Here is an 18,193-nt window from a genome sequence, read left to right as displayed (position 1 = left end):
AGGGCATTGGGGGTGGTGCGCGGCCACCCCCAGGCCATTGGGGGTGGCCTTCGGGCCACCTCCGGCCATTGAGGGTGGCCGCGCGCCATCCCCAGAGGTCGCTTGGGGTGGCGCGCGACCACCCCAGTGGCCGGGGGTGGCAATCGGGCCACCCCCAATGGCCTGGGGGTGGCCGCGCGCCACCCCCGGCCACTCGGGGTGGCCTGGCCACTCCTTTGGGGGTGGCTGGGCCACCCCCTTTCCTATTTTTGTTTTTTGTTTTTTGTTTTTTTTTTTAATTTTAATTTTTTTTTTAAAATAAATATTTTAATTTTTTTTAAAAAATAAATATTTTAATTTTTTTTATTAAGATGGACACGTGTCGCCAATAAGATGGCGATACGTGTCGCTGACGTGTAGGGTTAACAGATTCCGTCAAAATTGTGGACGGAAAATCGACCCAGGAAGTAAAACGTAATTATTGCATACCATAAGGATCTCTTATGAACTTTTTAAACCATAGGGAGTGAAAAATAATTATGGCATATCACAGGGACCAACGATGCAATTTTCCCTAAAAAAGAAACCAAAAAAAGAAAAGCAGCAAGGGGTGGCCCCTTGCTTCCCTCTTTTTTTTTTTTTTTTTTTTTTTTTTTTTTAAAAGTATTTTTATTTATTTTTTAATAAATTTATATTTTTTTATTAAGATGGACACGTGGCGCTGACGTGTAGAACTAACAGATTCCGTTAAAATGGTGGACGGAAATCGACCTAGGGAGTAAAACGTAATTATTGCATAGCACAGCGACCTCCCATGAACTTTTTAAATCATAGAGAGTGAAAAATAATTATGGCATACCACATGGATCAACGGTGCAATTATCCTAAAAGAAAAACTCTTAAGACAAAAAATAGAGTTTGTAAAGCACGGGTAACAATTAAATATTTAACCCTATTAATTATTATTGAAAAATGTAAAAAAGTGGGAAAAGTAATACGATTAGTCGCAAGCACTATCGTGACCTGGACATACCTTTGCCAAAAAAATGCCTAATAATCTTCCTTCACTCACTAAACGAAGTTCCACTTGTAGAGCTCACCGGCTTCTTGTACGGCCACATTCTTCAGCCGAGTTTTGCAACAATTCAATTGGGACCCCAACAGCTCAAGTACATGACCCTCCTCAAAGACTCCTCTGACTGCTTCACTTTCTCCTCTCTTGCTTTGCGTAAAACCATTGCAGAAGTTGAAAAAGAAAGGTTCTTGGCCTGAGACAACGACCTGAGATGGTTCTTGGCATTTTGCTACGCTGAATTTGTGGTCCCAAAATTTGCACCACGGCAGTCTGCTTACAAAATGATAGTGGCAGCCGTAGAGGACCACTTCAAGTTCCAGAATCTGAACATGCTTTAAACCTGCTCGCATTTTTACTTGCTCATAAAAAGATAAAAGATAAAAGAAAAAAGAAAAAAGAAAAAAAGTCCAAACATGAAGACTCCTTTCCTCATCGACAGCAAACTGAATTTGGGTAAATCTTACGCAGTGGCTGTCCGGAAACGTAAGCTGATACCCACTCCCGCTTCAGGTCACCGGCGCTTCAGAAGCTCCAATTTTGGAACCCCTGGACCCAATTTAGACATCAGAGTTGTTCGTCATACCACGCCAGCCCCAGAGCGTAATTGGGTTTCTAAAATCTGTGCCAGGTTAGCATTCTAATCCTCTCTTCAAGACCAGAATCTAATTATAAAGTTCTTCACTTTTGAGCATTGGTCTCTCTTACACCACTTAACTGTTTGATGAAATACGTCTTTCGTTTTTCTCCTCCTTGGAGAAAATATTTCGGAGATTATTAGATAGAAATCATTGATTTTTGATTGTTTGAATGATGTTGAAAATGTTTTCCGTTGTTTGATTACTACGAAAAGTATTTTTCCACTGCAATTAGAATAACCATTCAAACTTACCGAACTTCACCCAATATTGTCGCCAACAATTCAAAGAAAACCTCACAGAGGCCCCACAGACAGGGGGAGGAAGGACTGCTACGGGGAAAGGAAAGTTTTCTTTTTGGGTGGGTGGAGGAGTTATGCAACGCTGGCGGGTGGCGGGCAACGGATGGAAGAGGGTGGTGCCGGGTGCCACAATGGGAGGTGGAGGGTGGGGATCCTTGGATTAGAATAAAACTTATTCTGGAGAATAGCTTCTAACTTTCCATGATCTATTGGAATCATGAATAATACTCACATATCTTACTTCTTGGTTGACGCATAGATATAAATGGTCTATTTCCTTGCGTTGCCACATTGATGATACATCTTGTAACCACTGACAAACTTATTATGGAAACACCGGTAGTTTCAAAAACCTCTTGGATACATGATAACTTGACACCAGAGCGAAATTTGTTTTTCGAATAAACTTTCACTAGAGCCACCCCTGGTTAAATCATAATCATCAAATAACCTTCCAAACAATAAGTACAATATTGCTATATACTTCTTGGATTTACCATGTTGAATTCCCTCCCAAAATGGATCAATACGGATTCAAAGGAAAAAACAGTTGTGTAAGAAAAAGTTTAGTTGCAAAGTTAGTACATGTATAGATGGCGTGGCCTTTAGATTCATCTTTAACATGTGTTTCTCATTCATTTTAAAATGCAAGGAAATAGGAGACACTTAAATTGGGAGTGAGCCACTTCCAATTTCAAAAAGATGTTTGAACTGAAGTGGGTGTAGGGTTTGCTAAGTTAGCAATGAATATATACCTGTATAAAATGGCATCGTTTTTGTTTGGTACAAATCGATGCTGTTTCAATAAAGTGTAAAAAACATGTTTCTATTCTTTGTTGGGTTGGGTTGGGTCGGAATACCGACATTTCATAATCCTTTCTACCTATCGACCTGACAAAGTTAGAAATTCCTTCTTTTTTTTTTTTTTCACCTATGGGCCACCAACCATTAGTGGAGTGTGGCGGTGTGGTTTCGGCCGGTAGGCAGTGGGCGGGGAAAATGCAGACCCCTGTTGGCCTGTTTGGGCCATCGCATTTCTAGCCCAACTATTTCAGTTTTTGGCTTGGCCCATTAGGGTGCATTGTGTTTCTAACCTATAAAATTCAGATTAAGAAAAACTGGCCTATTTCAATTAGTAAAATCTGCCTGTTTGGATTTTCTTTTGAGCTTTTGAGTCCGGCTTGGCAGTAGAAAATAAATTTGAAAAAAAAAACTGTCTAGACAATAGTTACCATATGAATTTTCAGATGTGGTTCCACCACTAACACACTTTTCAAAACAAACAACAAAACAATTTTCAAAAAATAAAATACAAACCACAAAACACTTTTAAAAAACACAAAACACAAAACACAAAACAACCTCAGATAGAACTAATAAGGCTCAAACGACTACTATGGCACTCAACCTTTGACAGAAAAGGTTCTTCAATTGGCATGGGATCTTAATTGACACAATGCTGCTCTTGGGCTTTGGTACTAAGTATTTCTGGCCATGCTTTGGCTGCTGCATCACAACGAAACAGTTTATGTGCCGGAAAAGTTATGTCTAGTAGTGTGTGATGCATATTTGAGAGAATTATTATTATCTAGCCTTCGCTTCAAGTCTTATTAAACTATAAGTTGTTAATGGTTCTTGAACTCAAAGTGGTATGAAAATTCTAACATTGCCTTCTTGTTAGGGGCTTATGGGATTTCAGGTGGTTTAGCTTTGATAACTCAAGGAGATGTGCTTCTCAGATTATCTTCTTTTACTTGTTCTGCCTCAATCTTGTAGCAGACGCTCATCCCTCTCCTTCTTTCACATATGCTTGTGAGGATGCTAACAATTATTATGCCAGTGCGAAAAATTTGGGTGGTGAAGCACTCAAGAAAAAATTGAGTCGCATCATTGCCCCACATCATTCCTTATCCTACAAAGAGGTGATCTTGTTGGTAGATTTAACTTCTAACTGCCGCTACTGTTTCTGATAAGAGTAAAATTAGTACATTTCACAAATATTTAGTGCTCATACCCAGAAAATTGATTTTTTTTCTTCGTAATAAACAGGTGTGGGATGCCCTCAAGATTCTTGACGCTGCTGATATTGATAAACCAGAAGCTTCATCAGGGATGTATGGGTCACTACAACTGATACTACTTCCTAGTATTTAATTTCTATTTGTTACATTCACCACATAAGTGTTACTATTTTATTCAGCTATCTTTATATGCAGAATTGAAATTTACTCCTTGAGAGTTGTCCCAAAGCGTTTAGCAGGAAAGCCAGAGGGCTGGAATAGTGAGTCAGTTATCAAATTTGCTGCAATTACCAAATTTTGATGTTAATTACTTACAAATCCCAGTTACAGTTTGACTTTTCAACTATTATAATTTTGATGATTACAGGCGTACTTTCAGTAATAATTTCAACATGAGGGTAAGATATCAATAACAAAACAAGTTTGTTTTGTTATAAACAGGGTGTTGAACATGGCAATTCCCAATAATATAGACATGCGAATTTGACTAAGTATGTGTTTTGTTGTGATTAGAAATATGGAACATGAACACGATATTCTTTGAATAATTATATTCGTAGTCTAGGAATTATTCATTGTCATATAACTAGTAGCTATATATAATTTTCATGATTAATGTGCATAAATATCTTTATAAGTTTGCAGTTCTTTTAGGTGAATGAGGTCCTTAGTTTTAGAAAAAGAAATTTTAACTCCATAAAATATCAGGAAGAGATGGGTAATGTGTCTTGAAGAAGTCGACTTACCAACTGTTTAATTGGAGAAGTGTCCGAATAGTCATAGGTTTAAAGGACATCTAAGTATGTCCACTGCTGTACTTAACAGGGTCAATGTTGTGAGCAGATGCATCCTAGTTTTCTTAACAGGGTCAATGTGCTTCAGGTTTCTCATTTTCATCAGGTCCTCAGTTTCCATGCACAACTCTAGTTATTGCTCGGGGGGAAAATGGGTTTTAGAATAGAATAACGATTTAAATAGGTGTATTTAATTTTTATTAGGTCTACATTGCTATAGGGAGCAAATGGGATCTATAATAAGCTATTATTGTAAGGCTTTCGCTGGTCAGAATTATGGCATTTAAGAAACTTAGGTGTCCACAACACTCTTGTCAACCCATGTCTGATGCTTGTTTCGAGACCGATAATTTAATTGTGAAGTCATTTTTTGTCAAGAAATTTAGATGTTTTTCCTTTAATAGGTCTTATGCTTGGGAAATGTTAAATGTAACTATATATCTAGAATAGTTAAATTTCACAAAACAAACATATTTTTCCATTGTCTCCGTGCTAGATCTCAGGAAGTTGTCTACTCCGAGATCTAGTATCCTTATTGACATACTACACTAGTGTCCTTTAAAAATTATAGGCATTTGGAGTTACAAAGAAGAAAGGCTAGCCAATCAAATTACCCAGTTAAAGAAGGCAATAACACTCTTAAGATCTCTTAAAAGAGGGTAATTTTTTTTTGTTACTTTTATATAGGCTCCTGGCACTCGTTTTCCTGAGAGGATTAGGACTCACCATTTATAAAGGAATGAAATCATGAAAATTTGAGTAGTGAACTAAAACTTACTAATATCTTACATGAGAATGAATAACTGATCCTAATCAGTAGTTAACACAAATCACAATGCTGCCCATTTTGAAGCTTCTGAAATTGTAAAAGTACTTCTAAAACTTAGAATGTATGAGTAAAAATAGAAGAAGCATTAAATAGAGCAGCAGTTATAGCACTGTGATTGAGTTTGTGGTTGAATTTGTTTGTTTGGATTGTTTGGGTAGTGAGAAAATGAAAGGGTAATGTTGGCTTAGAAGATCACGAGACATGAAGGCTGGAAAAGTTAATTTCCCAATAGAGTAATAAAGAAGATAGGATGAGGTTCAGGTCATGGCTCACCAATGCAAAGTTACTATGGGTAGAATTCTACATTCAGAGTTTCCAACAGCTTCTAAAAGGAGTTGTGGGTTTCTTGTTATTTATTTATTTTTTTTTAAAAAAGAGAGAAGAAGAAGAGGAACAACGACTTGTATGAAAGCCTTTTCTATTAATTGCATTTAGCTAAATGTATATTTCTTTGCTATTTAGCATTAGTCATAGTCTTCGCCACATCTCTGTTTTATTAAATCCAAGCATCTTTGCTCATCATTTTTTGGTTTTCCTCTTGTCCTTTTCTGCCTTCAAGTTTGATCAAGCACTATTTCAGATTGGTACCCTCACCTTTGAACGTATATCCTCATCCTAATGTATTTGCAGTCATTCTTGATTCCTAGAACTGATGGAAACATAAATAAAACTATAACAAAAAAATTTCTGGCTGTGTACTTGAGAGTGGGTTGATTTTGTTTGTTTAGATTGTTTGGGTAGGAAGAAAACAAAGAGAAATGTGAGTTTCAAAATTCTGATAAAATAAAGAAACAGATAAGAAAGTCTACTTCCATTAGCTCCTGTGCTTTGCACGTTACCTTATTCCATCAATTTAAACAGTGTCCCCTTTAAAGTAGGGCAACTTGACTTTCCTTTAACCTGGGGATAGTCAACTCTCACAAAAAATACCTTCAGGAAGGTATGTGTAGCTCACCCAGAATATATGGTATGTTGAATTTTTCCTTTATTCTTGATTAAAAGGTATTCAGTTGGATTATAAATTAAATTAAAAAAATACCGATCAGTTTAGAATGATTTTGAGTAGGGTGAAATTACCTGTTTGCCTTATAACTAAGTTGTATTCACTTTTAGAAATTTCAGCTCAGCTGATTTATTACTATTATTTTATAACCAGATTCTTCTTTTAATATGTTTGGCCAAAGCAATCGGGCTTTATCAATGCTAATATGCCCTGTATATAATGTGGATTTTACTTTTCAACTGCTGATCTCTTGTGTGTATGTTTCAGTGTATTTTCGTTAGCATGTCTGTGTTTGCATGCGTGTGTTGTAGCATTAGTTTATGATGCCAAAACCAAGCTTCCTGATTTTACTTTTCCTCCTTTCTTGGAGTGTGGATCTGCTCCTAGGTTCTCTTAGTCAAGTTATGATGTCTCAGTTGAAGTAGTTTTGGGATAGATCACAATGAGTATTGAGTTGGCATCTAGACTAGGTCCTTATAGATGTCTCCTCTCTTTTCTGGGCATTCATTCTAACTTCTCATCCACTTTTTTTTTTTTTTGGATTTTTTTTCTTACCACTCATGCTCTCTAACTTTTTTACCTGGATCCTTTCCTTGGAATACCTTTGTAAGGACATTCTATGCTTCAAGTCAAACTAGGACTAATAAAGGAGTCTTCTATTTATTTGGGATGAAAGAGAAAGGCTAGAAATTCTACCGCAAGGCTGGTCACAATAATAATAAAGAAGAGACAGAAATGCTTTTGTTTTTCACTAAATACTGTTTATTGCAAATAGCAATCAATTATACTCCCTGATTACATCTGATCTTCAAGTTGAAGGTAGTTTCATTAGTCTTTTCATTACTTGTATAGGTAAATTTTCCAGCCTTATTTCAAGTTGCATACGTGCTTTATGTTTTTTATTTATAGAGATTATCTCTGCCAATTTATTTCTTTTTTATTCTAATGTACAAAAAAGAAAGTGAGCTCACTTTGTAACCCATTCTAACTTGATCTAACTCTGAATTGTTTGACAATCTTATTGAATTAATTCGTGTTAGTAGCTTATAGCTTGTCAGTTCCAACAAGTTTTAATGCTGCTATTTTCTCAGGGGAACACTTGTGGCCTCGTTCTTATGGGCTAACTGATGGTCCATCAATGACTGACATACACAATATTCGCCCAGAAGATGTGAATGGTAAGTGGGTCTCTATTCTCTATTGTCTATCTAAATGAGAAGTCGACCTCAAATATTCTGATGTTAGTTAAAAGTTCTAGTTAATTTCCTGCAGTGAATTCATCTAGGGGAAACAAATACTATGGGCTATGCAATGTTAACTCAAACAAATGTTTGAGGCCAGCAAACAAAGAAGCCGCTTCAGACACGGAAACTGACAACGAAAGATGGGCACCACCTGTGAAGGTTATTTTATCTTTTCACTAAAGCAAATCTAAATTGTAAATGCTTTTTACGAGAGCAAAAACTGATACTCATTTCTGCTCAACTATTGTGTTCAACAAGTTCAGTTTTACTACTCTTCTCATTAGATTGATTGTAATGGGCGGAGACTCTTAGTGGTACATAGTATGAGACTAATCAACTTCTTCTCATAAATAAGCCCAAATTGTGAAGAACAAAAGGCTCGTCCTATTCAAACAACTTATCTAAATCTTCTGGTTTCTCTCTGTTTCGTGATGTAAAGATAGGTTAAAATTTTCAAGCCACTTACTGATGAATTAATTTAAGGCTCTATCAGGAGTTTGCAAAGTTAAAAGTCTTCGTCAAAGCATTGGAAAAAATAAAAGAAAAGGTCTCCTTTCTTAAGCTTTGAGCTATTTTCCTCCCATTTGCTCTGGTCTTTACAAAATTCAAATGGACTTAATAGAAAAGTTTAAATGAAGGATCAATATTAATATGAAATTTAAATCTTTTAAATTGTTTATGTGCCACTTAATCAGCCACTGACGTTGTGGGGACTGTGTACCACAGGGATGCTACAACAGATAGCCTTTGACTATGTTTTTGGTCTGGCATTCTGACTCCCCCATATGATATGAAGTGCTTTCTGTTTTACTTTCTGTCATCTCAGTTAACGGACCTCTTTCATCAAAAATGAAAAATTTCAGTTATTGTACCTCTATTGTGTTTAAATGATTTTTGGGAATTGGGGTTCATGATTTATGCGTGGTCCTCAACCACTTATAGTTTCTTTGGTTTTTTTCGAAGGTAAATATAACACAACCATATAGAATTGGACATTTGACCATGCCCTCTATACCTTATTTAAGAGGGAAGGAGATACCGTTTGGTCTAAAGATCATTGGCATAGTTCTTTTCAAGTTTTGGAATTAACCTATTCCTAAACAATGGATTGTCTCTGATTGAGGTTCTAGCATTGCACTCAAGATTGAATGACTCAAGGGTAATTTGGTTTCTTTTCCCTAGAGTCTGAAAAAATATTGTACCTGCTGAAGGGGCATGCAGAAAACATTCAACTATCATATCTTCCATTTGCAACTGGCTTTGTATTGTGGGTCACATTTCCTGGACAAGGAATTTATTGGTGATTTGAAATTGATTGTCTTCTATAGTCCTGCGATATACATTACTCAAGTTGTTTTCTATACCAATTGACTTCAGGTTCGAGGGGATATTGCAAGGGCATTAATGTACATGGCGGTCTGCTATGGGTTTCATCAGCCAGGTGGAGGCCTGGATCTTCACCTTTCAGATTCTCCAAGCATTGGTTAGTTAGAAGAGACTTCAGTAATTTTTTCTGAGTCTAGCTCTTCCACTCACATTGTTGGTTTCTGATTTATAGACTCTCCTGGACCAAAAAGGGCCAAGGGAAAACAGAAATCCTGTAGGCAGATGACAATGTATTAGTTCAAACTAATTGGAGTCGGCCACATTCACAAGGTGGCTGTAGCCATCGACCTTTGGCAGAAGTCTTTTATCTACTTGAAAATTTTAAAAAAGAACAAAATAAAAAATGGATATTAAACATGGCACGGCAGTGTTCTGTAGTTGGTACTTGGTATAGTATGAAAACTGAAGGCGTCAATTTGGTACTCAGAAAAACCTGACTGGAGTTTGGTACTCTTCTTTTTGCAAGAATAGTTGGTTTTCTGGCATCCTAAATCTCAAAATCTTCCAAAGCTAGTATTTAGATGACTCCTCTAATCACATTCACTAGTATTGTTAAGTGTCCACCTCCACCTTTGCCACCACCAACACCGCTATCACTATGGTTAGTTGTTCGAATAATTTTATATGTCATATAAATATCCATCAAGTGTCCATCAAATAATTGAGGTGGCTTTTAAAATCACAATTTGATTAAATTCACCATTTGATTAATCACATGCTCAATGGTAATTTTAAAAACCACCTCATTATTTGATGGACATTTATATGACATATAGAATTACTCCAGTTGGTCACCATCACTTCAATTGCCATTACTGTCACTCAATGCTCTGCTAAACATCCATAATACCAGGCTTTCTTGTGTATTGCCGCAATGCTGTCCTGATGGTGGTTACTACCCTTGCTATTTAGGGTACCTCTGAGGCACTCTTGCCACCATTATTAGCAGCTTGTATTCGTCATCCTCTACCATTAGCAACGCTTTCAGATGCACATCATCACCACTAATGGCCGCCCATTATGGTTATACTTTTCTCATTGTTGCACTATGCTTCGTTTTGCTTTAACCTCATTTTAACTTTACCTCCATCACCAACACAATTATTCTATGTTAAATCACCACTTTTCTTAAAAGCTTAATCTAATTGAAAGATGTGAATTTAATTTTTTAATACTTTTTCTCATTTATGGGACTAGACATTACATATAATATTTTAATTGAAATAGAAAATAAACTATTGGAATAAGAGTTCAAACTCACAATTCTGTTATGATAGCATGTAAAATTACTAGTTATCTCAAGAGTTTAAGTTGATAGGAAGATGTGAATTTAATTATTTAATTAGTTGTTTAATATTCTCATAGTCTCAAGCAACACTTTCGTCACCAAATCACCATGCTTTAATAATTTTTAGGGTTAAATACATCTCTGGTCCTTGAGTTTTTGAAACTTTAATTTTTACTCCCCAAGTTTCAATTCGCATCATAGATGATATTTCAGTTTTGAGAAATGACCGAATTAATATTTAGTCAAGTTTTCTGTCAAAAAACTAACGACTTACCACATGTCAACCTCTGAGGTTGACATGTGGCACTATATAAAAAAATTTAAAAATTTAAAAATTAAAATCTTTAAAAATTAATTAAAAAATAATAAAATTAAAAAAAGTAAAAAAAATTGAAAAAATAAAAAAACAAGGGGAATTTTTTCATTTATTTATTTTTTAATATTTTTTAATTAATTTTTAAAGATTTTTAATTTTTAATTTTTTTATATAGTGCCACGTGTCAACCTCAGATGTTGACACGTGGCGGACCGTAAGTTTTTGGATGGAAAACTTAATTGAGGTACTAATTTGGTTTTTTCCCAAAATTGAGGTACCATCTGTAATGCGAATTGAAACTCAGGGATTAAAAAATAAAGTTGTTAAAACTCAGGAACCAAAAAGGTGTTTAACCCTAATTTTTAACCAAAACTATGACCTTCACTCAAAGCAAATATTACATCTTATCATACCTTTGTGACCATCTGTTCAACACTATCGTCTTCTCAGGTTATCTTTTATTTCTTCCAGTCATGTTACACTTGTGTCACAGCTACACCTCCCTCATATTTGCTTTAAATTCATTGTCACCTTCACTTCAACACTATCAGCACAACTTCCTTCTCCATCTCGTTTGATAGTATTAATATCAGAAGCACCTTTGATGAGTGCCACTATTACCTCTATGGCTCTATCACACAATTACCAGTTGATAATGAATTATTGGATCCGACAGTGGCAAACCATGAAAGATAGAACATTAAACTTCAAATCTTTAGGATTTTAAATCCTGGTCTTGTAAATCCAAAAGAGGAACTTAGGACTTTCTCCTAAAATCCAAATATCTTACTTGGTAATCTGTATTCCGAAGTACAAACCATGACCTCAATAAATGTTTTTGAATTTATTGTTGACAATGTGTTAAATATCAAGGTTTTTGTGCAAAAGTCGATGAAAAGATTTATTTTGATTTCCTTATAAATTTGTGGGTGTGATAACAGGTCCTGTTTAGAGTTGCATCACTAACCACTTTGTTAGCTTTGTAGATAAGAAAATAAAGAGATGTGTGTAGATCTCTTTGGCTTGCTTATTACCCAGAATTGCTGCAGAACTCTTTTGTTTAATTTATTTTTATAAATTCTTCACCCATTCAACCTCGTTTGGTTTAATTTTTACCTTCCCATTATGGTTGGCTTGATCTTGAGATATACTCTCACTTATTAGGAACAAAAGATTACCCTCAACATTCTGTTACAAAATCAATCTGGTTGTTCTATGGTCTGTAAAAGTTTCTTCTGTTTAGTTTGAATGTTTGCCTGTTTTGCTGCTTCTGTATAAGTACTGATTGGCTTGAATTTCGTGGTTCCACGTACTGTAGGAAAAAGGGAGATGGGACTGCTTTCTACATTGTTAAAATGGAATGAAGTTGATCCACCTTCAAGACAAGAGAAGTTGAGAAATGAGAGAATATGCAAGTTTTATCAGCATAACAGAAACCCTTTTGTTGATCATCCAGAATTTGCCAATCTCATATGGAAGCCAGTTGTTTCCAGCCATCAGAGTTCTAATATTCATTCCTTGAAGGCATGGACAAATTTAAAATGGATCAATTTTTTCTCTTTACTAATTTAACTTTACAAATGGTATTAAGATTTGAGTTAATTACATTTGATCCATATATGGTTTGGTTCAAGTTTGATTTATCAACTTGAAGATGAATAAAAAAAAAAAAGAAAATTCTAATTTACCCACGTCAAATGACATCTTTTAATATTATTTAGTTTCAAATTAGAAATTTTTTTGTATACATAAATTCAATGTCCCAGGAAGAAAGCTTTGTAATGATAGTTTCTTTATAATCTAATTACATTATTTCTACACTGTTTTAGTTTATTTTGGATTTCTTGTTAAGGAGCCCACTCCATTTTTCTTTTTTAGAATCATCAATTCACTCTTCCTTTCTGATAAGGAGTGGAAAGGATCATTTCCTCTAGCCCTTTTAGCCATTTTCTCAATCAATTAGAAAAAAAAGAAAATTATATTATTTTTATTTTCCGAAAAAGGAGGTTCTTAGATAATATACAAAGAGAGAGAGAGAAAAAAAAAAATAAAAAAATTGAATATGCATAATCGGTTCGGTCAACCTCAAAGTCCCTTTGAGGGGTAGCAAGATCACCCCTTAAGTGAGGGGGAGGTCGGCCTTGAAGGGAATATGATTTTTTCAATTTCATTTAATGAAATAGATACTATCCATTTCAGATGAATAGTCAGGATTTAAAGTTGATGTATCTAAAGTTAATATTGACACGTCTTTTAAAAATTTAAATAATATGAAATCACGTACACTATTAGATACATCAACTTTAAATTTTGACCATAAAGAAGATAGTATTCATTTAATTTGAAATGGAGAGGATTCTATTTCGCCTTAAAGAGGTGCTAGACGACTCTCAAAGGGCATATAAATGGTCTGACCACTCTTTTAACATCGAAGTTTTATTTATTTATTTTAATTTTTAATTTTTGATATTCTAATTTTTTTCAAGAGTATAGTTAGCATTGCACATGACTTTCCTTAGAAAGGTAGTTGATAAAAACAGAACACTCACAAAAATATTTAAAATATTTTTATATAAAAAAAATAAATTTAAAAGCATTAACAATCAAAACTAATATTGTGACGCTGTGCAGAACTAAGATTATTCTGATAGTGTATGATAACGACGTAAACTATGAATTGAAGATAGAAAAGAAAATTCAAGAAGAGAGAAAATAGCAAATAGGGAAGAGATAACCCCTAATTGCCCAAAATAAGGAAACATAAAAATAACTTTAAATACTTCATTTCAAAATAATACAAACCTGCCTTTATATAAGCAAAATTTGTGTACTTTTCAAGCAGAATACTTATATATATATATTCAAGAAATAATTAATCATAAAAAAAAAAAAAAAAGTATTTCCAGCATCATATTGTCAAAAATTTAAAAACGATATAAAAACCCGGCGGGATATTTTGCATGTTTTTCTGAAAAAAGTGATATACGTCCTCCAAGTGTTAGGTCCGCTGGATTAGACCTAAAAGTCAAAACACAGAACTTTTCAAAGAGAAAACAATTAAAAATCAAAATGGTGCAGGAAGGATGGGCCAAAATCGGTTCGGGTCAACAAAAGTAGTACCAACTTCTTTCCCGGACCAAAACGTCCCTCGGGTCGGGGCTAGGGTTTTCAGCAAAAGCATAAACGTCTCCTAGATTCCTACCGCTGCTTCTGCTGCTGCTGCTTCCAAATCCCAACAAAACAATGGGCGAAGGAGCGCATGTAGAAGAAGGGATGTCACTGATAAAGCAGCTGGCGTCGTGCAACCAGACCGCCCGGAACAAGGCCCTCCGGGTAATCCTCAAGACGTGGCTTCCGTCCCAACGCGACCTCCCCGAAGACGACCTCAAGAAGCTCTGGAAGGGCCTCTTCTACTGCGTCTGGCACGCCGACAAGTTCCCCGCCCAGTCCCACCTCATCGACCGCCTCTCCTCTCTCCTCCTCCGCCTCCATCTCCCTTTCTCCCTCCGCTACCTCTCCGTCTTCCTCCTCACCATGCGCCGCGAGTGGCCCGGCATCGACGTCCTCAGGTTAGACAAGTTCTACCTCTTGATTCGAAGGTTTCTGCACCATTGTTTTGCTTTCTTGAAGAGTAATTCGTGGGATTTGGAGCTTTCGAGTCGCTTGATGGGTGTGTTGGTGGAGAGCACTTTCTTTTCCGATGATAAGTTTCAGGGTAATGGTGTTAACTACCATATTGTCTCTGTTTTTCTTGAAGAGCTTAGGCCGTTCCTTCCGGTTCGGTCCGAAATAATCGAGCTTCTTTTGGAACCCTTTGTCTCAGTTATGGGGAAGGTGCCTGATAAAGTGTTGTTAGGGAAGATTAGGTCTAACATGTTTGGTGAGTTGTTGAAAATGGGGAAGAAGTTGTTGGAGATCAAGAAAGCGGGGGGTGAGGTTGATTCGGGTGATGATGCCATGTTTTTTGGGACGATTGCGTTAACAATGGGGTTTTCGAGCAAGTTTTATGAATTGGGTTCTTCGGCTGAGTGCTGTCAGGGGAATAGGAAGGTGTTGTTTTCTTTGCATGAGGCGTTTTCCAAGTTGGAGAAGGATTTGGCGACTTCGGGGATTGAAGTTTCGTTTCCTGATATTGCTGAAAATGATGAAGAAGAAGTGCCGAGTTTGGTTCCTATTGGTACGGAGAGGGAAGTGGGTGGTCTGGAACCTGCTGAGGTTGGTGAAGATGCTGTCGATGTGTGCGCTGATGATAAGCCTTTGAGCAAGAGCAGGAAGAAGAAGAAAGACTCTGGTGGCAGTGGCAAGAAGGCTAAGAAGAAGAAGAAGAAGAATGAGAATGAGATTTCTGATATGGTTTTAGAGAGTGGTTCTACAGAAATAGAAAAGGAGAATGTAGCTATAGCAAATGGTGAGAATTCAAATGATGAATATGCAGGTAATGGAAGTTCCGAAGAATTTCATGAATCTGTGATTTCGAACCTCCAGATGCAGTTTGAGAAGGTTGCTGCTGAAGCAGGTTTTGATGTTACTGTTGCAAGTGTGTGCGATTTGCCTAAAAGTAAAGTTAATGGTACTGTATCTAAGAAGAGAAAGAGGGCAAAGAGTATGGATGCACAACAATCACGAAATCTGGATCTGAATAGTGGAGGGGATGCTCAAGTTGGCACATCTGCAAAGAGTGGGAAGAAGGTTAGGTTTTCCATGAAAAATAACTTGGTGTGGAAGCCCCACAGTCCATTACCCCCACAAAGTTTGAGATTGCCTCCATCTGTTACACCTAGAGGAAGTGCACTTAAGAAAGGGGTACCTCCTGGTCCCATCCGGGAGATGCCTCCTGCAACTAAAAAAGTGAAACAGAGTGCTGTTTCTGTAAAGAAGTCCCGGAAGGCAATAAAAAGCATTTCCCCAGCCGTCAAACGCTTGAAGAAGTTGAAATCTCGTTCTACCTAGTAGATAGATTTCACACTCCTAGCCGAAAGAAGGAAAAAAGGAGGTAGTTTTTTGTGCCATAGGGCCAGGTTTTTTTGGAACAGTTTCTCTAATTTTTGGTTGTCATGCTCATGTCCTTGAAGATTCCACCATCTTGTACTCTTCCTTTGTTGCCTGGTTTCTTTTGTCTCCTGAACACTAAAGTTTATTTTGATATTGATATTGATTTGTTCCTCAAGTGGAATTCAACGTTCCATCAAGTTGATGCCCATGCCTTCTGGTGGATATTTAAGTTCTTCATTGATATGAGAATTTTCTTTAATCCAGACTGTTATCTGTGAATCATTACAGTTTTTTCCTTAAATCTTTCTAGTTCTTACATGTGTTTCTAATAGTTATTGTCATGGGCAACTCAATCTTGATTAGAGAATCCCTAGTGAACTCTCCAAATTTTAGCTAAACAATATATTTTTGTTGTTTTATCTATCACTTTTAACAAATTTCATATGTCAAACTCTCCAAATATTTCTCTATTTCAACTAAATATTAATTTTTTATTAGTTTTAAGCCACTACTCCAAACAAATGAGGAAAGAGAAAAAGTGAAAAGTGAAGTGAAAGGAGAGAGAAATGATAGAATATTCAATAGCTTATGAAATTTGTGAGCCAAATTTGGAGTGAAATTCTGACAAGAGACAAAACAGAGAATTATAAAGAGTTTGTTAAAGTGGACTTTTTTGAGTTTTTCACAAAATTTTGGTGAAAATTTTGAAATGGAGAGCTCACTAGGATGCTCAAGATCCTTATGCTTCTTGGAGTAAGATTCATAATTCATCTCTTTTAGGTAAACCTGCTGTGTTATGCTAGTGATAATTTGGACATTTTCTTTTTTCTTCCAATACCTCATCTAAAAAATTTTTGGATGGAAAGCGGCTTTAGGGAGTTACAGAATTTTGTCAAGAGGGGTCATGCGTCACTAGGTGGTGTTTTATTTGCAAGAAAGGTGGGAATAAGCTGGATTATTCCTGATTTCTACATTGCTCAATCCTCAGGCCTGGAGGTCTTTTGATATCTCCTTTTGTTATTACTTTCATGCCATTGTGATGGACTTATGGGAGAGTTGATCTGCTGAAAAGGGGATGAGAGTGTACCATGAAGAGCATTTCCTTTTTTGTCTACTATGGTGCATTTGAAATGAGAGGAGCACGGTATTTGAGAAAAGGTTGTTTCATAACTTCTGTTTTGCAAGTTTTAGTTAGGAGTATATGTGAATGATATTTTAGACACTGTTCTTTTCTTTTCTCAGTTTTCATCTTTGTGTTTCTGGTACATATTCTCTTAGATTTCCACCGAAAGTATTGACGAATTTGATTTTGAACTGAAATGGGATTCTGGTGTTGCATTTTCTTTTGCTGTTTATCTTCGGTTTATTTGATAGGCGCCCGTGTGTCGTTTGATCGGTAGATTTTTATTTAATCTTTGGTTTGGTGGAGGATTTTTCACCAGGTCTAAAAGGAGAGCCAAAGGCCCTATTTTGAGGAAAATTGACAAGAGTTCTGGTGAATGCAGAATGGGAGGGCACTTTCTCAAGCGCTGAAGCTTTGTTCCTTCCAGTTGGGTGTCTGAACACTTCCTCATGATTATCAAATAATCTTTCAAGTTCTTTGACTATTGGAGTAATCATCCAAGGTTCCTGTCTATGGTGAATGATATTTGGAAGGAAAAATCCCGGGTATCTTGATGTTTCAGCTTTTTTGTGTTGAACTGAGGAAGCTGAAGCTGTCCAAGGAAGTTGTGATAGGAGGAAATTAGGGAAGGTTTTTTTTTTTTTTTTTTTTTTTTTTGTTTTGTTTTGTTTGTTTGTTTGTTTGTTGAGAGGTATAAAAAAAGAGTAATGATTCACTACCACCTAAATATACAACTTTTCACCACCTTGTTTATGTGGCAAGGTAGTCCCTCACCTTAATTTATTTTTAAAAAATTAAAAAATTAAAAAAGTAGTGGGGGACCACTTGCCACATAGGCAAGGTGGTAAAAAGTTGTATATTTGAGTAGCATTGAATCATTACTCAAAAAAAAAATCCCAAGCCCAAATGGGTTCGAGGATGTTTTCTTTAAAAAAAAAAAAAATTAAAAAGAAAAGAAAAGAAAGCTTTTGGATATCTTGGGACATCTTGTGGTTATGGCTATTAGATCATTTTTCGGCTCTATAACTAAGGTTCCTAATCGTTCTCAATTGAAGGACTTCTGGATTGCCAAAATTAAAGCAACTCAAGCGAAGGCTATCTTGCCCTTTTCTTGTTTGCTAAAAAAAGAAGAATTGTAGACTTCTTGTTAGCACAAGAATTGATAAGAGCATCGCTTAGCAATAATAGGTAAAATAGTTATTAAAA

At 36.1% G+C, this 18,193-nt stretch overlaps 2 protein-coding genes across 2 annotated transcripts; both read left to right on the top strand.

The window, feature by feature from the left end:
* The first annotated feature begins 1,084 nt into the window (after positions 1-1,084).
* LOC133871939 (uncharacterized) lies at positions 1,085-12,690 on the top strand. Its single transcript, XM_062309412.1, has 9 exons — positions 1,085-1,148; positions 1,523-1,682; positions 3,673-3,913; positions 4,041-4,105; positions 4,208-4,272; positions 7,730-7,816; positions 7,911-8,041; positions 9,260-9,365; positions 12,191-12,690. Coding segments are annotated over exons 1-9 (1,110 nt in total). The 5' UTR covers positions 1,085-1,147; the 3' UTR covers positions 12,445-12,690.
* Positions 12,691-14,024: 1,334 nt separating this feature from the next.
* Positions 14,025-16,127, top strand: LOC133871098 (uncharacterized). Its single transcript, XM_062308460.1, has one exon. The coding sequence runs from the start codon at positions 14,116-14,118 to the stop codon at positions 15,820-15,822; it is 1,707 nt and encodes a 568-aa protein (XP_062164444.1). The 5' UTR covers positions 14,025-14,115; the 3' UTR covers positions 15,823-16,127.
* Positions 16,128-18,193: the final 2,066 nt, after the last annotated feature.

The sequence above is a fragment of the Alnus glutinosa genome, chromosome 6 (genome assembly GCF_958979055.1).
Source record: "Alnus glutinosa chromosome 6, dhAlnGlut1.1, whole genome shotgun sequence".
NCBI lineage: Eukaryota > Viridiplantae > Streptophyta > Magnoliopsida > Fagales > Betulaceae > Alnus > Alnus glutinosa.
Note: the sequence above shows the minus strand (reverse complement) of the source record. Positions and strands in the feature narration are given on the sequence as shown.